At 37.8% G+C, this 26,969-nt stretch overlaps 1 protein-coding gene and 2 non-coding genes across 3 annotated transcripts in view; 2 read left to right on the top strand and 1 right to left on the bottom strand.

Annotated features, from left to right (window-relative positions):
- CAPZA1 (capping actin protein of muscle Z-line subunit alpha 1) overlaps nt 1–26,969 on the top strand; it is a 48,655-nt gene that overhangs the window by 13,884 nt on the left and 7,802 nt on the right. The window contains exons 2-7 of the mRNA XM_032249753.1: nt 9,023–9,086; nt 11,189–11,240; nt 15,694–15,757; nt 16,544–16,750; nt 21,608–21,687; nt 22,294–22,372. Coding sequence (XP_032105644.1) covers nt 9,023–9,086; nt 11,189–11,240; nt 15,694–15,757; nt 16,544–16,750; nt 21,608–21,687; nt 22,294–22,372 — 546 coding nt within the window. The remainder of the gene's footprint in view (nt 1–9,022; nt 9,087–11,188; nt 11,241–15,693; nt 15,758–16,543; nt 16,751–21,607; nt 21,688–22,293; nt 22,373–26,969) is intronic.
- Nucleotides 978–1,038, bottom strand: LOC116531238. Its single transcript, XR_004260327.1, has one exon. It is a non-coding gene; the product is annotated as a U7 small nuclear RNA (small nuclear RNA).
- On the top strand, nt 14,705–14,805 carry LOC116531244. Its single transcript, XR_004260332.1, has one exon. It is a non-coding gene; the product is annotated as a small nucleolar RNA U13 (small nucleolar RNA).

Raw genomic sequence — 26,969 nt, 5'->3', positions numbered from 1 at the left:
CTCCTCATCCTGGCCCAAGACTTGTTATCATTTGTCTTTTAGATAACAGCCATTCTAACAGGCATGAGGTGATATCTCACTGTGGTTTTAATTTACATTTCCCTGATTAGAGATGTTGAGGATTTTTTCATATATCTGTTGCCCATTTGTATCTCTTTTGATAAATGTGTGCAGACCTTTTGCCCATTTTAAAATTGGGTTATTTGTTTTTTTGCTATTCAGCTCTTTTGAGTTCCCTATATATTTTCGGTATTAGCCCTTTATCAGATATGTGGTTTGCAAATATTTCCTCCCAGTCAGTGGGTTGTCTTCTCATTCTGTTAATTTTCTCCTTGCTATACAGAAGTTTTTTAGTTCGATGTAACAGCCGAAATATCTTCAAATGGGAAAAATTCCCTTAGGAAATAGCTTTGAATTTTATGCAAAGAGAACTTACTTTCTTACCAGGATAAGAATAACATCCTGTATATATCTTTCAGGAAAATAAATGCAACTATTTATTCTTGAATACTTTTGAAATGGTTTAGAGTAAAAATAAGTAAATATTTACAGAGGCACAGTTTACTACTATTGTGCTTTTTTAAAGCATACCCTGTTTAGGAAACTTGAAAAAACTTTGAAATATATGTTACTACTTTAAAGAGAAATTGGAACAGACATTTCATAAAGCTTTTTTGGTCAGTAAGAAGTTGCTACCCTTTGTAGTTATTGATGGGGGTTGTTATGATGATAATGATAGAGAATATAAAGTGGCTAGGACCCAAAGGATTTCTAGAAAAAGAGAATTATTTTCTCTGAAGTAGTAATTTGATAGTAATTTGAAGGGTTTGCTCAGTTTATAATTTAAAGTAACAGTTATCTTGCTGTGACCAGTTAATAGTAGCTGACATTTATTGAGCCTCTCCTATTATAAGTGTTCTGCCAAAGACTTGACTGTATATTATTATTTAATTTTCACAACAATTTTTAAAAATTTAAAAGGTTTCTGGTGAAAACCAGAAAACCTGCTACACAAATTCTAAAAGAGCCTGAACACTTCACAACAATTTTTAAGGAGTACATACTGTCCCACTTCAGGGAGAGGAGATTGTTCAAAGAGATTTTTAAGTGTCTGAAATTCAAAACCAGGTCTGTCCAATCCACAGCCTGTATCTTTCCATTTTGCCATAGTACCTCATAATAATCCTTAAAGCTGAGAACATTTCCTTTGCATCATTTTATTCAAAAGGGATTTTGTAAACATTTACACATTGCCTGCTATGTGTAAACTGATTTGCTAGACCCTGTAAATCTATAGGAAAGGAAAGCAAGGCAGTTTCCCTCCCAAAAAAAAAAAACTTGAGTCTTTGGAGGCAGACTAGTATCTATAGAACTAATTATCAATAGCACTTATATTTTAGATGATATGACAAGTGTTCAAATACACTCTGAATGCTTTTTAAGGTTGGGTTGGGTTGGAAGCACCCAACCTTAAAAGGATGGGAAGGATTTAGACAGGCAAATATGGGGAAAAGGGCACAATTTTCACCAGGGAGACATGCTGGCAGAGATTTGGCTCCTAAAGTATACACAATTGGGGTGGTATAAACTGACCAGGCCTTGCTGTTAAGTGGAATATGGATGTTATCTAGCTAAAGAATTCTCCTTTTTCTGTCTAGAATTATTCACCAGTGCTCACAAAGAGTTGCAGTTGGTAAATATTTAACTTGAAGTTCTTTTGTATGCGATTATCAAGGAAAAATGTTTTTTTTTTCTTTTGAGATGGAGAAGTGGGGATTACAACAACCAGCTAATTTTTGCATTTTTAGGAGAGACAGGGTTTTGCCATGTTGGCTAGGCTGGTCTCAAACTCCTAACCCACCTTGGCCTCCCAAAGTGCTAGGATTACAGGCATGAGCCACTGTGCCTGGCCCAAGGAAATAATTTTAAAAACTAGTTGTGGCTGGGCCCAGATGGTGGCTCACGCCGGTGATCCCAGCAGTTTGGGAGGTCAAGGCAGGTCAGTAGTTTGAGATCAGCCTGGCCAACATGGTGAAACCCCATCTCTACTAAAAATAAAAAAACTAGCCAGGCACGGTGGCAGGCGCCTATAATCCCAGCTACTCAGGAGGCTAGGCCAGGAGAATTGCTTGAACCCAGGAGGCAGAAGTTGCAGTGAGCCAAGATCATACCACCACACTTCAGCCTGGGTGACAGAGCAAGACTCGGTCTCAAAATAAAAAATAAAAGCTAGTTATGGGCCGGGCGCGGTGGCTCAAGCCTGTAATCCCAGCACTTTGGGAGTCCGAGGCGGGTGGATCACGAGGTCAAGTGATCGAGACCATCCTGGTCAACACGGTGAAACCCCGTCTCTACTAAAACTACAAAAAATTAGCTGGGCATGGTGGCGCGTGCCTGTAATCCCAGCTACTCAGGAGGCTGAGGCAGGAGAATTGCCTGAACCCAGGAGGTGGAGGTTGCGGTGAGCCGAGATCGCGCCATTGCACTCCACCCTGGGTAACAAGAGCGAAACTCCGTCTCAAAAAAAAAAAAAGCTAGTTATGAATAGGTGCAGTGTTGATGAAATGTATGAGGTCTGTTATTAAAAGATTATTTAATAAACCATAGTTTTATAAATTCCTTAGTATATTTTCTTAAGATTCTTGCTAAAATATGGTATATGAAAATCTAAGAAAATTAAGCCATTTCTAGGGACAGTAAAATGACTTTTTTAAAGTTTCAGTACAGATACAAGTAATGTGAAAGTGAAATTTTGAATCTTGCAAGGATTGGTTTATTATTATTTCCTCCTTTTAGAGATAACAGGATAAGAAGAATGGGAAGAAATTGAAATTTAGGACATCTTTTTTATTTATTTTACTTATTTATTTATTTTTTGAGACGAAGTCTTGCTCTTGTTGCCCAGGCTGGAGTGCAGTGGCGTGGCCTCAGCTCACTGCAACTTTTTGCCTCCTGGGTTCAAGCAATTCTTCCACCCCAGCCACTCTAGTAGCTAGGATTACAGGCACCCACCACTACACCTGGCTAATTTTTGTATTTTTAGTAGAAACAGGATTTCTCCATGTTAGGCTGGTCTCAAACTCCTGACCTCAGGTGATCCGCACTTACTATTTTCGTAACTGTCAGGAAATAACATGGGATTTCTTGCCATGGCAATGTGTTTTAGGATCCCATGTTGGCATCTAATGATAACTACATTCTTTTTAACCACTCATTAAGTATTTCACACTTGCCATCGTATATACCTTCAGATCTCTCCACTTCCATTTAAAAACTGGGAGATGTTTTGGTTCCTCTAATTGGATATTTCTCCTGTTCTTCATATTCTCAGATGCTCAAGGAATACTTAAGTTTTTTCAGCACTTGAACACGAATTCAAATAATACTACTAGGCTTTCTTCCCTTGCCCTACTTTTTAACTTAGAAAATAGAAGTGAGCTTTTAGTTTACCTTTTTCTTTCATATAATTTCCTTGTTTAACCAATTAATCGGTATATTTTAAAACATAAGGTACTATAGAGATATTAAGTGAATAAGTCAAAGGTCTTGGTCAAGTAGGAACTTTAGAAAGCTTTCTTTATTGCCTTAGGATTTTTACAACGTTACCTCGTTCAGTCCTTTGGCTTCCTTGACCTGATTTTTTCAGTTTTCATGTCACTCAGTAGCCTTTATCTTCCTTTATTCCCTCTTTCATCTTTAAAAAAAATTAAAGGATGAGGAATGTTGACATGCTTCTTTTTTTATTTAAAAAATTTTTAATTTGCTTTATCATACTAGTAAACTTATATTTCTTGTATAGCTTTTTGAACACAGAGGTAAGCCAAAAAAAGAGAGAAAAATTCTTTTGTACTGGAGACAGTCCTAGTTAAAATTTAGTAGCTATACATAGGTGTAAATATATAATTTTAAAAAGACCAGGAAAGGAATAAAAACCTTTTTCATTGAACAGCATAATATAAACATTTACCTGAGTCAACAAATGGAGCACTTCTCAAACTTTTTAAACTGTCAGGACCCCTTTACATACATAAAAACTGAATTTTTATTTGTGTGGCTTATGTCTATTGCATTAGATATTAAAACTGAGGCCGGACACAGTGGCTCACACCTGTAGTCTCAGCACTTTGGGAGGCCAAGGCAGGTGGATCATTTGAGGTCACGAGTTCAGGACCAGCCTGGCCAACATGATAAAACCCCGCCTCTACTAAAAATACAAAAATTAGCCGGGCATAGGGGTATGCACCTGTAATCCCAGCTACTCGGGAGGGTGAGGCCAGAGAATTGCTTGAACCTGGGAGATGGAGGTTGCAGTGAGCCCAGATCATACCACCGCACTCCAGTCTGGGTGACAGAACAAGACTCTATCTCAAAAAAAAAAAAAAAAACAACTGATACTTAATAGCAAACCTATTACATTTTAACATAATTAGTTATTTGTTGTTTTAAAAAAAAAAAAGCTTTATTTTCTAAAATAAAAAAGTAATTAGTGTGAGTAACATTGTTTTACATTTTGCAAATCTTGTTAATGTCTGCATTCAGTTTGTTATGACTTGTTTTAGTTTGTACATATTGTTTCCTTTACTTGGAATGCCCTCCCTGGTCTTACCTACTCATCCTCCAATCCATCTCAAACATCGCTGCCTTTGAAGACCACCCCCTTTTTTTTTTTTTTTTTTTTTTTTTTGAGACGGAGTTTTCGCTCTTGTTACCCAGGCTGGAGTGCAATGGCGCGATCTCGGCTCACCGCAACCTCCGTCTCCTGGGTTCAGGCAATTCTCCTGCCTCAGCCTCCTGGGTAGCTGGGATTACAGGCACGCGCCACCATGCCCAGCCAATTTTTTTTGTATTTTTAGTAGAGACGGGGTTTCACCATATTGACCAGGATGGTCTCGATCTCTTGACCTCGTGATCCACCCGCCTCGGCCTCCCAAAGTGCTGGGATTACAGGCTTGAGCCACCGCGCCCGGCCGACCACCCCGTTTTTAATGGAAGTATAGAGTTGATTGCATCTTCCTTTGTGCCTGTCTCTGCATTTAATACCTTCTTGCTTCGTTACTATCTAGGCTTCAGGTCCTTGAGGGTGGTGACAATGTCTTATCCAGTCTTTAGTCTTTATTTATTGATACTTCTCTTCCTAGTTTGCTGAATGGGTGAATTATTACTTCCCCATATGCAGTATCAGTTCATCTTCTATCCAAACAATCGGCTGTTATTACAGTTGTACCAATTCCATCAGATTTTGTAACTTTTGAAAATTCGGGTGGGACTTTGGGAATATTAGTATCCTGCATTTTCAGTTTGGTAATTTTATTATATATTCAAACATTATGTTGTATAAGTAGTATGTGAAATATGGCTGTAGCTTTATTCCTTTATTCTTTTCAGGAAAGATAACTTTTTGATATATATGAATATATATATATATATATACACACACACTTGGATTGCACATACTTTGCTTGACTGAAAAGAGTTGCACAGTTATGTAAAGATTATAAGAAATGCACCTTGACAGAAAGGGTATAGACCATAGCTCACTATGTGGATTTGTCACAAATAGACTTTAAAAAAAAAAAAAAAAAAAAAAGATTTATTATTAAAGGTAGGATTACTGATTTCTTAAATAAGAGATTTATACTAATAGTTGAAAAGTACAGAAATATGATTAAGTGTACATGCCAAGGAAAATATAGTTAGAAGTCTATGTTGTAATAGTTAGTCCTATGTAGTGTAATTTTCATGAGTTGAGCAGGATTTCTTCCTGTTTAGAATCTCTTTTTATTGTTTTTGCTCAGTTAATATAAGAGCCTTATGGAGCATTTCCTCTCAACCAGTTTTCATGGCAGAAAAAATAATATACTATCTGTAATTACCCTTCAAGGCAGGGTTCTGAAACTTTATGTACCTAAGAATATTCCAATGTATATTTTTGTGGTGTGAATTCCCGATGCCTGTTTCCAGGTAGTCCACATACCACCTTTTGTCTTCCAAGTTTTAAAAAGTTTGTAGGATTTTATAGCTAAAAGAAATTTTGCAGATCTTCTAATATGACTTTTTGAAGAGTTGGATTATAATGAGAAAAGTGCAGGGCCAAAAACAATAATGTTTCCAGAATCACAAATCTAGTTAGCTAATGAACCAACAGAGACAGTTTTTGGAACCCAGATTTTCCATTCTACCTTGCTCCATCAATCAATAGGCCTTTCTTGACTGGTTTCATCACAGAACAGCTCTTCTTTGTCGTTTGCAGAATAAGAGTAAAGTAACAATAAGATTATTTGTATAAGCTTAGGGATATTAAAGTTGTAATTGTTTTTTTTTTTTTTTTTTGAGACAGAGTCTCCCACAGTTGCCCAGGCTAGAGTGCAATGGCGTAGTCTTGGTTCATTGCAACCACCACCTTCTGGGTTCAAGCAATTCTCCTGCCTCAGCCTCCCACGTGGCTGGGATTATAGGCGCCCACCACCACACCTAGCTAATTATTGTGTTTTTGGTAGACTTGATTTTCGCCACGTTGGCCAGACTGGTCTCGAACTTCTGACCTCAAGTGATCTGCCCACCTCAGCCTCCCAAAGTGCTGGGATTAGAGTCGTGAGCCACCACACCTAGCCCCAGCTTTATTTTCAAAAGACTCTTGAAAGTTTTTTTTCCTGCTGAAGAATGGTTTGAATTTGATGAGGTCATCAATAACTTGAAATTGAAGGAAATAAAGAAGTCAGCAGAGGATACCTATCGAGAAATAAGGTTCAGTTTATTGTTAGATATACCATGTTCTTCTGGAAAGGACCCAGAACAGTCATAGAGTAGATTAATTGGAGAATTGCTCCCTAGCTAGTTGGACCACTTAGCTCCTCCCTTCTCTCCTGTTTGGGCTAAGCTGAAGACAAAAACAGCATTTGTCCTCAGAATATAGCGCTGAGTGTTAGCACGGGAACCATAGAGGCAGACCAGTGTCCCACATAGCCTGTGGACTTTAGGCTCACAAGATAAACTGTTAATACATCCTGATGAGCAGAAGCAAATCTACTCTTTCCCTCCCCTGTAATCACTAGAGACAACCTATTGTCTCTAGGCAAATTAAATTCAGAGCACCATTTATGGAAAACCAATACTACGAAAGAGAAGAATCAAACTCAGTGAATAGAGGATCTATCTAAATTTTTAGGAAACAATAGAACAAGACTTTAAAATGGGTAGTTACGCTGGGCACAGTGGCTCACACCTGTAATCTCAATGCTTTAAGAAGCTGAGGTGGGAGGATCACTTGGGGCCAGGATATCAAGACCAATCTGGATAACAAAGTGAGACCCTCTCTCTGCAGGCAATTAAAATTTTTAAAAAATTAGCCAGGCATGGTAAGGCACACCTGTGGTTGAGAGCTTGAGGCAGGAAAATCACTTGAGCCCAGGAGTTTGAGTTTACAGTGAACTATGAACACAGTGCTGCACTCTAGCCCGGAGGATCAAGTGAGATACTGTCGCTAAGAATAAACAACTAAAAAAATTAAGTAATAGAGATGATTGCATACACACTGAAAGAATGCTTTGCTGTGCGTACTTGCCAATGCGAAAAAAAAAGACAAATTACCAAAAATATTGGAAATTAAAAATTGAATAGTCAAAATAATTGTTACGCTGGGCCTGGTGACAAGAACCTGAAGTCCAGCTACTCAGGAGGCTGAGGTGGGCAGATTCCTGAGGCGCCAGGAGTTTGGAGGCTGCAGTGAGCTATGATCACACCAGTGTACTTCAGCCTGGACAACATATCGAGACTCTGTCTCTGAAAAAAAAAATTGTGTGATTAGGAAAATGGGCACAGATGAAGAATACATTAGTGAATTGGAGTTGAGAATTTTCCCCAAGCAAAGCATAAAATGACAAAAAAGATAAATATAGAGGAAACCAATGAGATAAGCAGGTTAGAACCTAACATTTTATCATCCATTTATAATAGTACATCCAGAAAGGGAGAATGGCAACAGGGGCAGAGGGCAGAGGTTAAGTTTAATAACCTCTAGAATAAGTTTTTCCATAGCATTCCTTACGACCTCTAATATGGTATTGAATAGCAGAAGCAGTAGGAGTCATCTTAGCCTTGCTTTTAAAGTTGATGACTCAGGGCAGGAACAGCCGCTGACACCTATAATACCAACACTTTGAGAGGCCAAGGCCGGAAGATCACTTGAACCTTGAGTTGAGACCAGCCTGGGCATTGTGAAACCTGTCTCTACAAAAATAAAAATTACAGAATTAGGTGTGGTGGCATGTGTGTGTGGCCCCAGCTACTCAGGAGTCTGAGGCAGGAAGATGCTTGAGCCCAGGAGGTAGAGGCTACAGTAAGCCTTGATCATACCACTGCACTCCAGCCTAGACAACAGCCAAGGCCCTATCTCAAAATAAATAAATTAATAAATAAAGTTAGTGACATTGCTTGTGCTTCATTATTAAGGTTGGTATAGAATTTTCATAGATAACCCTTTGTTAAGTTAAAGATATTTATTTTATATCTACCAAAAACTAAGTTTTTTTTTTAATGGTATTGTAATAGGTGTTAAATTTTATTTTTTTTCAGCATGAGTTGAGATGATCACATGGTTTTGCTCTTTTAATTTGTAAGTTACATTAACTTATATTGAACCATCCTTGCATTGGGATAATTGGTACTGGTATACCCCGTAATTTGCTAATATTTTATTTAGTTTTGCTTAAATGGTCAGAATCAAGATCATAGCTTTCTCTTTTTGTGAATATAATATATTTGGTCAAAAACTATTACCCTGTTTTTGAAAGACAAATTCAGAATTATCAAAATACATATATTCCTCAATCAGAATGTACCTGTACTGATAGTAACAGCTTTGGGGGTGCTTTATGAAAAGAAAATTGAAGGCTCCTAAACAGTAAAGGTTTGAACAGGACACTTTCTTCAGGGATGTGATGAAAACTTTGTAATTTGTTAATTGTTTCTCCTTTTGTATGTTACTCTTCATAATTATTTTAGTGTAAATTTTGTTTCTCTTTAGGTACGCATAGCTGCTAAGTTCATCACTCATGCACCCCCAGGGGAATTTAATGAAGTATTTAATGGTGAGTAAAGATTAGTATTTAGTTATTTTAATCCCCTCTTACTCATCATTATTAATTGAATACTTGCTATCTGTTTTAATTCTTATGCCTTGTTGTAGCTATAACTAAATAAATCAAGATTCAAAGAAATTAAAATAACTTGTCCAAGGTCCCCCAGTTAGTAAATGTCAAAGCAAGAATTCAAACCCAGGTCTGAGTCAAAATAAAGCTCCTAACCCATAAATTAGTATGCCTGTCTTTTGTGAGAAAAGATTTAAGGTGGATTAGTATTAATAAATGTAGAAGCAATACTAAATTATTTTCATAGTTTTATTTTTATCATTATAGGTCATAGCTTAATTTTCTTCAGTGTTTTCACTTAGGAAGTCACATGATATGGAACACTTTCAGTGGGGCCAAACTGAGCATATCTTAGAAGCTTGTCAAATAGCAGATTCAGCTTTATCTGCCCTCCAGATTCATGTTCATTAGGTCTGAGATGGAACTGATTAATCTGTACTTCATCAAGTTCTTTACCAGGTGATTGTGAATCACAGCAGGTTTGGGAACCACAATTACTTACAACTTTCCATGCTATCTGCTGCCTTAATACATTTTACAAACTGAAAAATGTGATGGAGCATCTTAAATTTGATGATGAATTGAATCATTATAATCCCATCTTAAGTTATTAAATGCATCTTAAAGATTCCTTAAGTAAAATAATGATTGTTGTGCATCTTGGTTCAGTTAGCAAACATTAATTTTGAGATTCTAATTTTATATTAGAAAGTTAGCTACTTGAGAGGAACTGTATGATATTCCTCTGTAGCCAGCTCAGATGGTAGAATGGTCAATAATAACCTTTATTGATAAAATTGCTAAAAGTAACCAGGAGAAACATAAATATTTGCTTCAAGGGGTATAGGGTATAATAGAAATAAATCAAGATATTTTTTATAAAGTTGTTTATGGATTTTGAGCACTAACAGCAAAGGAAACAAATGCAGCCTTTTTCTAGTCTTTCTTTTACATTGACTAAATGTAAATTCTTAGTAACATTTAGAAAAATAATTTTTTCTATTGAAATTTTTAGTTTTCAATAGACAGTTCTTCTTGAACTTTAGCTCAGATGAATTCTTGACTAGCTGGCCGGGCATGGTGGCTCATACCTGTAATCCCAGCACTTTGGGAGGCTAAAGCAGGTGGATCACCTGAGGTCAAGGGTTCAAAACCAGCGTAGCCAACATGGTAAAACCTCATCTCTACTAAAAATACAAAAATTAGCCAGGTGTGTTGGCATGTGCCTGTCATCCCAGCTACTTGAGAGTCTGAGGCAGGAGAATCACTTGAACCCAGGAGGCAGAGGTTGCAGTGAGCCAAGATTGTGCCACTGCACTTCAGCCTGGGTGACAGAGTGAGACTTTGTCTCAAAAAAAATAATTGGCTGACAAAATTAATGTCCTTTGTAGTTAGAAGTCCCTTGTTTTATTCTGACAACCAAATATACTTGACAGGAATAACATGAGAATAACTGGTACCAAAGCATTAGGTTAGGAATTGGTAAGCTACTCATGGCATGAGGGCTGGTTTTTGTTGGCACACATTGGCTGCTACCAGGCCTTCCAGAACCTCTGAAAGTCAATGGCCTTTGCCTTGTAATCAGCCTCCCTCTTGGAGTTAATACTTGGTAGTTTCTGAGTAGCAAAAGACTGTCTCCTTCCAAAAGAAAAGTGACTAGACTTCTGACACACAGCTTTTTAAAAAGGTTGTAGACCCCCATATTAGATTCTCCAACGAAAAATGTGTTTAAGAATTTTGCTGATCTTTGCTCATATTAAAGGATTTATTTAGATATAAAATTAACACTTTTAACTGTAGCTTTCTATAAACCATGTTTTTCATTTGCTGCGAAGTTCTTTGAGACTATATAGCACACATAATTGTACACAAATCTGTTAACATTAGCATCTTTTCATTTGCATGTTTAGAATTTCTACTCATACAGTACACCTGAAGACTAATCTTAAAAAACCTGAATTTTAAAAATTCAACCTGGAAATCTGCTAAAATTTCTCAAATTTATCCTCCACTGAACATTATAACATTTTTTTCCTCCTCAGATGTTCGGCTACTGCTTAATAATGACAATCTCCTCAGGGAAGGGGCAGCACAGTAAGTACCTTTCCAAATCTACTTACAGTGTTATTCTGACATTGGATAAACTATGTTGACAGTAAACTAATACCCTAAAAATGAAGTTTAAAATACTTCAAAATAAAGCAGTTTGTTTTAGCAATTCTCATTTTTTTTTTTTTCTTGGAGAAAACATATTCCCCCTAAATGTTGTTTACTTCATCAAAGCTTATTGTAATATATGAACCTATTTTTATTTCTGCCAACATTAGCCCCATTAAAGCAGAGTTTAATTTTAGCTCTCAGGTTTTCCTTTATAGTTGTTCTAGTTCATATTGAATGTTTTTAAATGGGTAGCTATAGATAGGAATGATCTGCCAATGAGGAACGATAATGTTTAAGAATAGCAGATATTGGCCGGGCAAGGTGGCTCATGCCTATAATCCTAGCACTTTGGGAAGCCATGGCGGGCAGACACCTGAAGTCAGGAGTTCGAGACCAGCCTGCACAACATGGTGAAAGCCCATCTCTACTAAAAATACAAAAAAATTAGCCAGGTGTGGTGGCAGGCGCCTGTAATCCCAGCTATTCAAGAGGCTAAGGCAGGAGAATTGCTTGAACCTGGGAGGCAGAGGTTGCAGTGAACCAAGATTGTGCCATCGCACTCCAGCCGGGGCAACAAGAGTGAAACTCTGTCTCAAAATAAAAAGAATAGCAGATATTAGTAAAGTGTCTTAATAGAATTAACCATAGGATAAAAGCATAATTAGGTTATCTAGTGATTGACTCATCACTGTGAAGCTAATTAATCTTTCTAAAATATTTTCATTTTGTCCTTGCCTTCAAAAACATTATGATGGTGACATATATATATATATTATAAAATAATATATATATACACACACACACACACACACACACACACACACACACACATATATTATATTAAAATTTAAACTTGCTGTAGCGTTCAAGGCTCCCTATTATCTGGCTTTATTACTACTCTACTCATCAACACAAAGTTCTGTTTCGGCCAGGCGCAGTGGCTCACGCCTGTAATCCAAGCACTTTGGAAGCCAAGGTGGGCAGATCACCTGAGGTCGGGAGTTCAAGACCAGCCTGACCAACATGGTGAAACCCTGTCTTTAAAAAAAAAAAAGTTCTATTTCAGTTGCTGTCTACCCAACTGGCCCAGAGTTCCTTTGTAAAGAGTGGAATAATGCTAATTAACCAAATTCTTTGTAAAGAATTGAATAATGGCTAGAGTGGGTAGGGGTGGGGAAAGAGGACAAGGACAAATTGATGCAGAGCAACAAATAATTATCATAAAGTCCCTGGAATTATCATCATGAATGATACCCTAATTATACATTATTTTAAGGAAGCTAGGCTCACATCAGAGATATACTCTAATGATGGTTTCTCTAAGATTCATAGAATCTGCACTAGAAAAGGACATTCATGATTTGCTAGTTTAACTCCTCTATACTGAAAGAGTCTTGTCAACATCTGTCAACAGACAGTTAATCTACTCTGAATGCTTCTAGTAATAAGGAATTCACAATCTCACAAGGCAAGTTCTTCAATTTGCCTGCCATATTGGTCCCAGTTTTATCCTTGAGAGCCACCCACAATAAATCTGCTCGGTACATCACTTGAGAAGCTGAAAGGGGTGGGTGTTGAATATCACCCAAGTGTGATTGCAACCTAAGCCTATCGTCCTGTTTCCGATTAGAAGCAAAGAGATGTTGGTATGTAGCTTCTCAGCCTTGGGCTAAGATCAAGAGAAGTTGGTACATAGTTCAGATACTTCATTTGCTTTAATTGCACTGACACTAAAGCTTTGTATTTATAAATCTTCTGGTTCTTACAGACTATAGGATCTCGGGGAACCTTTTTGTTAAGAGAATTTTCCTGGACCCAAATATTTGATTTTCCATAGAGAAGAAAAATTCAGTTTTATTTCTGTATTAAAGCATTTCAGGCCAGGCATGGTGGTTCATGCCTGTAATCCCAGCACTTTGGCAGGCCAAGGCAGGTGGATCACAAGATCAGCAGTTAGAGACCAGGATGCCCAACCTGGTGAAACCCCGTCTTTACTAAAAATACAAAGATTAGCCAGGTGTGGTGGCGTGTGTCTGTAATCCCAGCTACTTGGGAGGCCGAGGCAATAGAATCACTTGAACCCAGGAGGTGGAGGTTGCAGTGAGCTGAGATCATGCCATTGTAACTCCAGCCTGGGTGACAGGGCAAGACTTTGTCTCGGGAAAAAAAAAAAAAAAAGGCATTTTAGTCCCTTTGCCATAGTCCTCATAGTAAGTGCTCAATTAATGTTTTCATAATCATTATCATAATTATTGCCTTCAGTCTATATAAAATGAAGGTCCTGAAGTAGCTATGATTTGCCATCTTTCCTGGATTTCTGACCACCAGGACCATCCCCAGATAATTCCAGTACTTCTGGAATAAGTAGGGTGTTATAAGTCATGTTAAAGAGTGAATTTCATTCTGACAGAGATTGGAAGTGAGATTGTTTTGAGCAGAGAATGACATAATGAGACTTATATTTTAGAATAATCAATAGCTGCTGTGTAGAGGGGCAAAAGCTGAAGTAATATAAGTAATTGCAGGACTATTAGAATAGTTCAGGAATAGATGCTAGTGGTTGGAGTAGAGTGGTAGCAGTGTGGGTGGTAGGAAGGAGTCAGATCCTGAATATATACTTAAGTAGAGCCTATAAGATTTACTGATGGATTGGATGTAAAGTGTGAGAGAAAGAGAAGAATCAAAGATCACCCCAAGTTTTTTGGCTTAGGCAGCTGGTAGAATGGAGATCCTATTTACTTGAGATGCAATTAAAGGTAAGCACATTTTGGTGTTGGTGTTTATAATCTATGGTCTTAGGACATATGCTAGAATAGAATATTTATTTATTTCCTACACATTTTTTTTTAACTATTCTACTTTTTATGAAGAATTTATATCCTTTCTGCAGAGCCAGTGTGTTTAGGATTAATTTTGCTACATGGGGATGTGGTGTTTTAAGGAGATGGTTCATTTTAAAACACAGTAATAACTTTTGGCTGGGTGCAGTGGCTCATGCCTGTAATCCCAGCACTTTGGGAGGCTGAGGTGGGTGGATCACCTAAGGTCAGGAGTTCGAGACCAGCCTGGCCAACATGGCGAAACCCCATCTCTACTAAAAATACAAAAATTAGCTGGATGTGGTGGCGTGCATCTGTAATCCCAGCTATTTGGGAGGCTGAGGCAGGCGAATTGCTTGAATCTGGGAGGCAGAGGTTGCAGTGAGCCAAGATCCCACCACTGCACTGCAGCCTGGGCGACAGAGCAAGACTCTGTCTCAAAACAAAACAAATAATACAATAATAACTTTAACAAAGTAAGATTGAAAATTGGCTTTAACTATTTTAAGAAGTTTAAATATTTATTACTTTGCTTTGTCTTGAAAAGCCTAGGGAAAGTTTAACACTGTTTAAAACTCCATCCTTCTGTAGTTTATAAGTGTGATGACTGAGCTTTCACATGCATGTGTGAGATGTGCCTCCCTCAAACCTTGTTATGTTGGCACATTACCTGTCTGACATGGGGGAAAAAATCCTAGCAGTCTATTTTAGTAGGTTAAAATTGGGAATTCTGTGAGAAGACTGATATTTTTCAAGAATATAAGTGTAGCTCTTACTTCTTTCTTTTACTTTGTCTTTTGGTTTAGCTTTGTTAAATGTATTAGAGAGCCATTAAAAATGCAGAATGTAATAAATCAAGCTTTGGACAAACAGTAATATTAGGCATGTACTTTGATTATTTATGCATACCTCTTCAAAATAACTACTCTGTGCCTGAGGCTCTGCTTTTATACTTGACTCATGCTCAACTTCACTTCACCTTCTTCTAGTGTCAGATGCCTTCTGACATTTAATTGTAGTTTCTTATGACTCTGATAGCTGAGAAAAAAAAATCATTTTTCAGTGGAAGATTCTTTTGAATTACTGAAAGCTCCTGCCTAAAAGATTAAAATTATTGGCAGTTCACATTATATAATAATCAGATTGCTTCAAACTTTGGAATTAGCCAAATGTGGTGGTACGAACCTGTAGTCCCAGCTACCAGGAAACTGAGATGGGAAGATCTCTTGAGCCCAGGAGTTTGAGGCCAGCCTGGCAACCTAGTGAGACCCTATCTCAAAAAAAAAAAACAACTTTGGAAAACTTGTTAAAGTAGAAGGTCTTTTGGAGCTTAAAGCAGAGAGGAAAAGGTAGTTTCAGAGCTTGAGGAGCTTCTAAGATCCCTGTGGAGAGGAGTCCCTTCAGAAAGCTGGAAGGCATTATGTTAACACTGGATGTCTGGGTAGAATGGGGAAAAGTACTGGATAGTATTTTCACATTTCTTTAAACTACCTTTTGTGTTTATTTACACTTAATTCTTTTCTCTCTTCCTCCTTTTTTTTTTTTTTTTTCAACTTTTTAAAAAACAGTGCATTTGCGCAGTATAACATGGATCAGTTCACGCCTGTGAAGACAGAAGGATATGAAGATCAGGTAATAATTGCCTTTTAGATAGGCTGTGCCTGGCAGATAGTAGAGATCCTATTAATAGAAACCAAAGCAGATGTCTGAACCAGGTGCAAAATAAATTGGTCTTAGTTTTTATAGTTTTGTAAATATTCTACATGTTAGGATATTCTTCCTCTCTCCGATAATACTGCCGGTTTCTCTAACAAGAAAGGAGAGCAACAAGAACAGTGAAAATGGAAGGATTTGAGTCTTACAGGTTTTCCAGCTATGTTTAATTCTCCTTGATAAGAATAACAGCAGACATTATATTTAATGGAAAAACAGAGGCATTCCTCCTTAATTTAGACTACTTATTACTTTAGGATTTTGGTGGTTGGGAGATGGGATGAGAAAACACTTCACTTTATGTATTTTTTTATTTTTGAACCGTATGAATGTACTACCTATTTTAAATGCTAAGTGTAATAATGACCCTAAAGTTTCATAATGCCTCTGGGAAAATATGTGAAAAAATATACAAAAGTGTACATAAAAATTAATACAGCTATGTATAAAGTACATATATAGATATCAGAAACCAAGAACTGAAGTATATTATTAATATGGGGGATATTTTGTAGCATAAGTTGACTTATTCATAAATACAATATTCTTAATAGCATGGGACTTGGTTTAAAAATTAATGTGAAAGAGAAATCTGACTAAATGATAAATTAACTGCCTCAGAATTTTTATTGATTTGTTTCACAAAAGGCAGTAAGAATTGTCTTTTTTACAAAGTTACTCATATTTTTAATTATTCTTTGGAAGGTCTTAATTACAGAGCATGGTGACCTGGGTAATAGCAGATTTTTAGATCCAAGAAACAAAATTTCATTTAAATTTGATCACCTACGGAAAGAAGCAAGTGACCCCCAGCCAGAAGAAGTTGATGGAGGTTTGAAGTCTTGGAGAGAATCCTGTGACAGTGCTTTAAGAGCCTATGTGAAAGACCATTATTCCAACGGCTTCTGTACTGTTAAGTATCTGACTGCTTTGTTATCAGAGAATATTTTCTTATATTTACCTTATCCTTTGGAGGCTTTGGCCTGCCAAACATCACTTCTTTCTTCTTAGTTTTCCTTTCTTCTCTGCATTTTATTCCTTAAATCATTTTGGAAAGGGGTATAAATAAATGGAAATTTTTTTTTCTTTTTTTTTTTTTCCTTTTCTTCTTTCTAAGGGTTTAGAAAAAAATAGAAATTTTTATACGGAAAATTTCTTTTTAAAATCCCAGTGCACAAAAAATTTAGATCCCAGTGTATTCTGTTTTCACATATGACTTATTTACTTTTGAGAAATGTTTTACGCCTATCAGAAAAAGATCTTTGTTTTTTTTTTTTTCCTTTTTTTAAATTAATCTTTTTAACTAATTTTTTTCTTGTTTGTATTTTTACCCAGATCTAAAAGGTCTTTGGTTTGGACATGGGGAAAAAGATGTATACTAAGATTGTTGATCTAGCTATTGCTCATATTTAACGGGTTTTTGATATAGGCATTTTTACATAAAGCTACTTCTATATAGTTTAGATGTTTATATTAGGTAATCAAAACTATTAGAACTAAACAATTGGCTGGGCATGGTGGCTCATGCCAGTAATCCCAGCACTTTGGGAGGCCAAGGTTGGCTGATCACTTGAGGCCAGGAGTTCGAGGCCAGCCTAGTCAACAGGATGAAACCTTGTCTCTACTTAAAAAATACAAAAAGTACCCAAATGTGGTGGTATACAACCATAGTCTCAACCACTCAGGAAGCTGAGGCACAAGAATCACTTGAACCAGGGAGGTGAAGGTTGCAGTGAACCACTGCACTACAGCCTGGGCAACACAGTGGGACTCTGTCTCAAAAAAAAAAAAAAATTTTTTTTTTTTTTTTCTTTTTTAATCAAGAGTAGTTTGATTTTCTTTTCTTTTGAGACAGAGTCTCACTCTGTCACCCAGGCTGGAGTGCAGAGGCGCTGTGTCGGCTCACCACAACTTTCATCTCCTAGGTTCAAGCAATTCTCCTGCCTCAGCCTCCCAAATAGCTGGGATTATAGGCGCCACTATCACACCTGGCTAATTTTTATATTTTTAGTAGAGACGAGCTTTCGCCATGTTGGCCAGGCTGGTCTTGAACTCCTGTCATCAGGTGATATACGTGCCTCAGCTTCCCAAAGTGCTGGGATTACAGGTGTGAGCCACTGTGTCCAGCCTGATTTTCTTTTACTACCTCTTGAGTGTAAAAATAGATAAATTTGGCTTTATCATGATTTTTCCTTTATAAAATTATGGTATATTAAGAAAAATATTCGTTAAAATGTTTTTTATTTTTGCATTTATTTTTAAATTGACAAATAAAAATATGGTATGTACAACATGATCTTTTGAAATACATATACATTGTGGGATGGCTCTATTGAGCTAATAACATGGATTACTACACATACTGATTATTTTTTTGTTGTGAGAAAATATCTCAGCAATTTTCACTAGAATATTTTAAATATTCAATGATGATGAGTTACATGGCAATCTAGAATACAGTTAGGAGCACCTACTTTGAAGCCTTACTAACTGGTTGGAATTCTGGCCCTGCCAATTAATTAGTTGTATGACCTTAGGTAAATTACTTAACATCTCTGTACCTCAATTCTATGACTGTCAAATGGAAATAATTGTTTTTACCTCATAGGATTGTTGTGAAGATTTAGTGAATTAATAATATATGTAATATATGCCTGGAACAATGCCTGGCACAAAGTGAGCTGTAATAAATGTTAGGTAAATGTTAGGCTAGGTGTCATTATGTTTTTTTGTTTGTTTTTGTTTTTTAAATAATGAAGAAGACCCATTATGGTGGACTAGACAAGTCCAGAATTCCTGTTTGGAAACCAGGATTGCAAAGGGGAGACGTGACAGACTCCCATTTAGAAATTGACTTTTTAATCCTAAATATACTTTGATTTTATTGTTACCCATTCAAAGTTTGTGACTATACCCATTCTTAATTTGGAGACCTCCAGCATCAAATAACCTTACTAGATATCAAATAAGCTACAGAAAGTTATGGAGTTGTTCTGATGGTGTCTGCTGTGCATCAGTGTCCTATGTCTTCAGCTGACCTGCTTGGTAGTCTGTAATTTCATCTCATTATTCCCTGTTGCATTTTCTATATAGTTCCAAAAATTTCTCATTGTCCTTTGGCAGGCATCTAATCTCTCATGTTTTGTAAGGATTGACACTGACAGAAAATCTTTTTATATCTCTTTTCTCCATATTCAGAAGTCTTCCCTGCTTGAATCTGAGGAAGAAGGGTCCTTATTCTTGATTTCATACTATCCTATGTATTTCAAGACATCTTCTTGGGACTTGGTTTTATCTTCTGATATATTTCTCTTTACTTAAGATTTATTTCTCCTGTCCTTAAAGGGAATAAAAATCTTTCCTCAATCATAATTCCTGTAAGTTATTTCTCTTTTTTTTTTTGAGGCAGGTCTTGCTCTGTTGCCCAGGCTCACTGCAACCTCTACCTCCTGGGCTCAAGGGATCCTCCCACCTCAGCCTCCCAAGTAGCTAGGACCACACAGGTGCACGCCACCACACCTGGCTAATTCCCCTCTCTCTCTCTCTCTCTCTATCTTTCTCTCTCTCTCTCTCTATTTCTGTGTGTGTGTGTGTGTGTGTGTGTGTGTGTGTGTGTGTGTGTGTAGATGGGGTTTCACCATGTTGCCCAGGCTGATCTCAGACCCCTAGGCTCAAGTGATCCACCTGCCTCCACCTCCAAAGGTGCTGGGACTACAAGACATGAGCCACCATGCCCAGCTCTTTACCTGCCCTTTCTACCTTGCTCTTTCTTCCTCTTCTCCACTTTTTCCCTTCTCTCATCTCTGTCTGCATCACCACCAAATCAGTGTACATTCTTCCCTGGCTAGTGCCATTTCCTCTGTGTACTTCTAAATTTTTTACTTTAGTCCCCATTTTACAGAAACTGCTCTCTGAGATTACTAACGGTTCCTGAGTTACCGGGTCTAGTTTCCTTTTCCTCATCCTTGCCCTTCATATGGCCTTTCACACTGAAGCTAGTCAGCTTCTTCTGGAAATTATCTTTTACTTAGGCTGCTATATTAGCAAACCCCAATTATTATTATTTTCTTTCTTTTTTTTTTTTTTTTTTTTTTGAGATGGAGTTTTGCTCTTGTTGTCCAGGCTGGAGTGCAATGGCACAACCTCAGCTCACTGCAACCTCTGTCTCCCAGGTTCAAGCAATTTTCCTGTCTCAGCCTCCCTGAGTAGCTGGGATTATAGGCACCCACTACCACACCTGGCTAATTTTTGTATTTTTAGTAGAGATGAGGTTTCATCATGTTGGCCAGGCTGGTCTTGAACTTCTGACCTGAGAAGATCCCCTGCCACGACCTCTGAAAGTGCTGGGATTACAGACCTGAGGCCACTGTTCCCAGCCCCTAATTATTCTTTTTTTTTTTTTTTTTTTGAGACAGAGTCTCACTCTGTTGCCAGGCTGGAGTGTAGCAGTGATACAATCTCAGCTCACTGCAAACTCCACCTCCCGAGTTCAAGCAGTTCTTCTGCCTCAGTCTCCCAAGTAGCTGGGACTACAGATGCCCACCACCACACCTGGGTAATTTTTTGTGTTTTAGTAGAGACAGGGTTCCAGCATACTGGCCGGGATGGACTCGATCTCCTGACCTCATGAGCCACTGTGTCTGGCGTAATTATTGTTACTCTGTTTGTACTGCATTCTTTTTTCCCCTACCTTTGTAAATGTAGGCATGCCCCAAAGTTCATAGTCATTTAATGCAGGTAAAGTAACACAGACTTCGGTGTCACAAAAACAGTGGGTTTGGATTCTGCCTTTACCACTTTCTGAGTGACCTTAGGCAAGAAGCTTTGTGAACTTTAACTTTCTCATCTGTAGATGATAACAATATATTTTATCAGATTTATTGTAGGTAAAAGAAAATATATGTAGAAACATATTTTGTGGACTATAAAGCACTATTTTTTTTTTCTTTCCCTTGGTGATTGCATTTCCATTCACCTCTCCCACACTAAGGAAGAGTTAGTGTTTCTAACTACTAACTAGACATCTCCATCTGTAGTTCCTGGTTAATGACACTACTATCTTTTTAGTCACCCTTTAAGTTCCTTCTTTCCTTTGCCCTTCATTCGCCATATACTGCTAGACTTTGATTGTATTTCTACATTCTGTATGCAGCTCTTCCTTTCCGTTCTCATTAATACAACTCTGGCTGTTGCCCAGATTAATCCTGTGGCATCCTAACCAAGCGTCAGCTTTTCTTCTGTTTTACCTTGTATACCAGTATTGATTATTCTTAGTTCTAGTCATGTTTTGCTATCTCTCCAATGCCTGTAGAATAAAGTCTTAAACTTCTTACTTTACATCTACTATTACATGACCTAAATCTACCATTCTGTTTTGTCTTTTATTAGTCCACTTCACCACAAACCCTTTAAACCTGACGGAATTATCAGCGATTTCACTGAACAAGCCCTCAGTTTCCTGTCTCACATTTATTCTCAGTCTCTGCTTATCAGAATCTCATCTGTCTTGTAAGACCCAGCCTCAATGGCATTTGCCTTGTACCCCAAACCAGGAGCAGTATTTCCCTCTGTTTTCATTGTATCACTGTCTCTGGTAGAACTTAGTATGTTCTGCTTTGTGTTCATATCCCATGAACACTATTGTGTTGTAAGCTCATTTTATCTGATTCTTTGTCTCCCCAAAGGATTTAACACACTGCTTTTGTACAATGCGTGTTGTTTAAATTAAATATGTTTGGAGTCTTAACTTTTTTTTTTTCTAAACAATAGGTTTATGCTAAAACTATTGATGGGCAACAGACTATTATTGCATGTATTGAAAGCCACCAGTTTCAGCCTAAAAACTTCTGGTAAGAAATAGATATTCTCTTCTATTTATATCTCATTTATATAGGAAGGAAGCCAGCAATTGAGACTTGGTTTTTAATCTAGCTAGCTTGGAATAATTATTTAACTTACAGACTTCAGTTTCCTATGTATGAATGAAGGATTTAGACATTATTTAGATTTCTTACAGCTCTAAGGCTTTATAATTATATTTTCCTTTAAAAGTTACTCTTATTTTGAGTGACAACAAGTGATTAGTAACATGCCCAGTTGAAAACCTGAGTTTTACTTGGGTTAGGGTTAATGCTACTTGAGTTAATTGTATAACTTGGCAGCCTATTCATCTGATTTTGGAAGAGCCTCCCATGAGCAGAATAGGCATGGTTTTCCATTTCAAGGGAAAAAAGGAAAAATGGAAGTCAAAATAACTTAGAAAAGGCTTATGGTCAGGCCACTTAGATCCAAACTTATATTTGAGTAGACAGAGCTTTGAGTTTGTCAAACTGGAAATAACGCTTTTTTTTTCCTTTTTTTGCACCCCTCTTTCCCAACTTCCGTACCTCACTGGCAGATCACCTCTTTCTTGTGCTTATTGCTAATTCTGCAATGTTATATGTGTGTTTTAATAGGAATGGTCGTTGGAGATCAGAGTGGAAGTTCACCATCACACCACCTACAGCCCAGGTGGTTGGAGTGCTTAAGATTCAGGTGAGATTCCAACATGTTTATAGACTTAAAATTTCACATCTTTAAAACATGTACAAGTTGCTCTGGTATTAAATAAGGACCAAGTATATGTAGATGCAAAGGGAGATTGCTGGCAGTGAATAGAAATAGAAGCTTCCTTCTTGGGGAGGTAAACAAAGCTATTCTGAGTTGTTAAAGGATAGTATATAGAGTATATGGCAACATAATTATTGTTATTTTTCCTTTAAAGGTAACATAAAATATTTCTAGGAATTATCAAACAGAGTTTTAGGAAAGAATTAAAATTAATAATAATTATTATTATTTTTTGAGATAGAGTCTCACGCTGTCACCCAGACTGGACTGCAGTGACATTATTTCGGCTAACTGCAACCTCTGCCCCCCACCCCAGAGAGAGAATGGCTAGTGTTTTGGAATATAAATAGCCAAGCAGAAGTAGATTTCTTAGAGTTTTGCTCTTGTTGCCCAGGCTGGAGTGCAATGGCTCGATCTCAGCTCACTGCAACCTCTGCCTCCCGGATTCAGGTGATTCTCCTGCCTCAGTCTCCCGAGTTGCTGGGATTACAGGCATGCACACCATACCCGGCTAATTTTGTAATTTTAGGAGAGATGGGGTTTCTCCGTGTTGGTCAGGCTGTTCTTGAACTCTCGACCTCAAGTGATGCGCCTGCCTCAGCCTCCCAAAGTGCCGGGATTACAGGTGTGAGCCACTGCGCCCAGCCCAGAAGTAGATTTCTAATGCTGATGTCAGGGTAGACAGGCACCTGAATAAGATAGCTTTTAACTCATTTGATGCCTATGTGGATTGAAATTTAATATCCTAGCAGAGGTTTGACTTTAAATTTAGGGTGGTTTAATTTTTAAGCCTCACTAGCTCTAAGGTCAGAGTAGTTATAGATAACTGAGAAGATCAGTACCTACTTGTACCTATATTATATTGTGTTAAGCTATGCTTTAACAACAATTACCAAGAGTTTTTTTTTTTTTTTGATGCAGTCTCGCTCTATCTCCCAGGTTGGAGTGCAGTGGTGGGATCTTGGCTCACTGCAACCTCTGCCTCCCTGGGTTCAAGCAGTTCTCCTGCCTCAGCCTCCCAAGTAGCTAGAGTTACAGGTGTGCACCACCACGCCCAGCTAATTTTTGTATTTTTAGTAAACATGGATTTCACCATGTTGGCCAGGCTGATCTTGAACTCCTGACCTCAGTTGAGCCACTGCACCCTGCCAAGAGTTGTCTTTTTTAATGCTCTAATTTAATGAAGTGTATAGGTAATAAATTCTGTAAAAATAAATCTGCTCTTTTCATATATACCTGTAGCTTCCTGCAACAAGTAGCTCCTGGCCATAGGAGCATGCCCTACTCAGGTGAGACAGGCTGGTGTTGAGTTCATAGCTCTTGGAGCAGCCCTCAGTGATATGTAAGAGTTGGTAAATATGGCAGCTTCCTCAAGTGGGACAGCTCTGAAGCATGTTCTTTTTAGTTTTCCAGAGCTTAATGCCCACAACTATAACCTGCTCATAAATGTACCTGTAAGGCTTCCTCTCCTCATGTGTCTCACTTCTGTCCCTGTTGTAGCTCTGTGGGATTTGCTCCCGAATAAATTACTTTTGCTCTAATCTTTGTCTTAGGGTCAGCTTCTAGGAAGGTGCAACATAAAACGGCATATTGTTCTGTTTCTGTTAACCAAATATGTTAGTAGCCTAACACTCTGGACCTTTTGTAACTATGGCATCAGCATTAACTTCCTGTAACTGTGGTATCAGCATTATAGTAAGGAAGCTTACTGTCAATTTTATGTAAGTAAGTTTCATTTTGTTTCTGGATAGAAACAGCCATTTGTATTTTAGCCAGTGCAAACCTGTGAAACGAGCACGCATCACAAAGTGTGATAATTTCTGGTAAGCAGTGTACAGACCAACATTTAAACCTTTTTAAGCACAGATTGATCACACTTTTGGGGAAGGCTTAATTTATTTACATATCTTTTAAATTTTGGAGTGAAAATTATTTGGAAAAGTCATTAAGATATTTAGCCTTTCAGGCTAGTCTATAGGCAAAAACATCATTCTGAGAAGGCAACAATTTCGGAGGATTTATGTTGATGGCAGTCATTTTGAAATTTGTATTAGTTAATTGAATCATTTTCATATTAGCAGATGAGACCTAGAAAAGGTGTTAGAACACATATAATTTGAGCTTAATTTATTTCTTGAAATGATGTGTCTCACTCTGTCACCTAGGCTGGAGTGCAGTGGTGCTTTCATAGCTCACTGCAACCTCGAACTCCTCAACTGAATGATCCTCCCACCTCAGCCTCCCAAGTACCTGCTAGTAGAAACACACACCACTGTACCTGGCTATTTTTTATTTTTTTATTTTTTTTTTAGAGTCACGGTCTCACTGTGTTGTCCAGGCTGGGTTAATTTCTAAACATTATAATATCATTAGTGTATTAGGTAATGAATATATTTTAGAATTTTTTATTGAGATCATAAACAGTGAGGCTTATTGACCTTACTGTATATTCTTTTCCATGTCCTAATTAAGAAACATAACAGAAGTTCAAACTAATTGCATAGTCTTTATTCTTGAACAACATGAATGTGCTCTGCATAACCTCCTTTCTTCAGACGAGTTCTGGGAAATACAAAAGATCTTGTTTCTTCTATAGCTAGCTCTCTGAGTTTTTTTTTTTTTTTTACATATCTCCCACCCTGTTTGTACTCATTCCCCTACCAAATGTTCTTTTTAATGAAAGAACCATCTAGTTTTTAATGAAAAAACAAAGCTGATATTTGAGTATGACCTACCTATATTTTAAATATTCTTATCTATTGGGATTTTAACCTTTATATGTCATCATTTAGCCTAGTCTTTTTTGCCCACATCTTTGCTGTTCTGATTTTACATGTAAATATTAGTGGTTCTCATTATCGCCCTTCTTTTCCAATGGATTTTCATTTCGTCTCCAGTGGATTCTGGTCTCGCTCTGTTGCCCAGGCTGGAATGTAGTGGCACAATTTCATCTCACTGCAACCTTCACCTCCTGGGTTCAGATGATTCTCCTGCCTCAGCCTTACAAGTAGCTGGGATTACAGGCACCTACCACCACACCCACCTAATTTTTTTTGTATTTTTAGTAGAGACGGGGTTTTGCCATTTTGGTCAGGCTCATCTTGCACTCCTGACCTCAGTGATCTGCGCGCCTTGGCCTCCCAAAGGGCTGGGATTAAAGGTGTGAGCCACTGCCTGTTCTCAGTGGATTCTTATATTGCCTTTTCTTCTTTAACCTCTTAAAAAGCCAAAAGGTAAAACTTCAAGGTTTAGAGAGGGTATGGAAAGTCTAGCTTCTTCTGCCCATCTGGATGGAGCCAGCTGTTTGTACCCATTAAAGAAGATACTTATTTTTGTCCTTTAAGGATATGTAGGAGGTTCATGTTGTCCAGGGAAGTCTTTTTATTGCAAATAGGTAGATGGAGCTTAGCTGTTATGCCCTTCTAATGATATCCACAAAGAGTCAGCCCCTGCTGAGACACTTTATTTCTACCTAGATCAAGGAATTCCTAACTTTTTGACAAAACATAGCATTGGGAGGTATTACACATGTTGAATAGCTCTGGAATTTGACCTAATTCAAATCCTGGCTCCCCCTCTTACTTGGTATGTGAACATGGATAAGTTATTGTTTAATAACTGCCTCAAAGCAAGTCTGTTTCCTCAGCTATAAAATAGGGTTAGTAGTAATCCTCATCTAATAGTTTTTGTAATGATTAAATGAGGGAATATCAGTAATGGTGAAGTGTTTGCACAGTGTCTAACACATAGTAAAGGCTTAATAACTAATAGCTAGCACAGCTAAGATTACTAAGTAAGTGAAATGAAGTAAGTGAAGATTGTTGTTCTTCTCTTTCCCTTTTCTGCTTTATCCCTCAAAACATCCTGTTTTGTTCAGATATCTCCTGGTAGCATAGACCAGATGTCTTTGTTTGGGCTTTTTTTTTTTTTGAGACAGTCTCTCTGTTACCCAGGCTGGAGTGCCATGGCACGATCTCAGCTCACTGCAACCTCTGCCTCCCAGATTCAAGCAGTTCTCCTGCCTCAGCCTCCTGAGCAGCTGGGATTTCAGGCGCCTGCCACCACACCTGGCTAATTTTTTTGTATTTTTAGTAGAGATGGGGTTTCACCATGTTGGCCAGACTGTTTTCGAATTCCTGACCTCAAGTGATCCATCTACCTTGGCTGTGATTACAAGCATGAGCCACTGTGCCTGTCCTTGTTTGGCCTATTATAACACAATACCTTGGACTCGGTAATTTATAAACAGCAGAAATGTATTTCTCACACTTCTGGAGAGTAAGAAGTTGAAGATCAAGATGCTGTTAGATTCAGTGTCTGGCAAGTTCTGTTTCTCATGGGTGATACCTTATGCATTCTCATGTGACAGAAGGGGTAAATGCTGTGTCCTCATGAGGTAGAAGAGGGCAAGGGAGCTTGACTGAACCTCTTTTAGAAGGGCACTAATCCCATGAAGGCTTCACCCTCATGACCTAATCACTTCCCAAAGGCCTCTCCTCTTAATACTGTCACATTTGGTATT

This window comes from Sapajus apella, unplaced genomic scaffold (genome assembly GCF_009761245.1).
Source record: "Sapajus apella isolate SASKATOON/1434 unplaced genomic scaffold, GSC_monkey_1.0 scaffold69, whole genome shotgun sequence".
NCBI lineage: Eukaryota > Metazoa > Chordata > Mammalia > Primates > Cebidae > Sapajus > Sapajus apella.
This window is presented reverse-complemented; position numbering and strand designations above follow the sequence as displayed.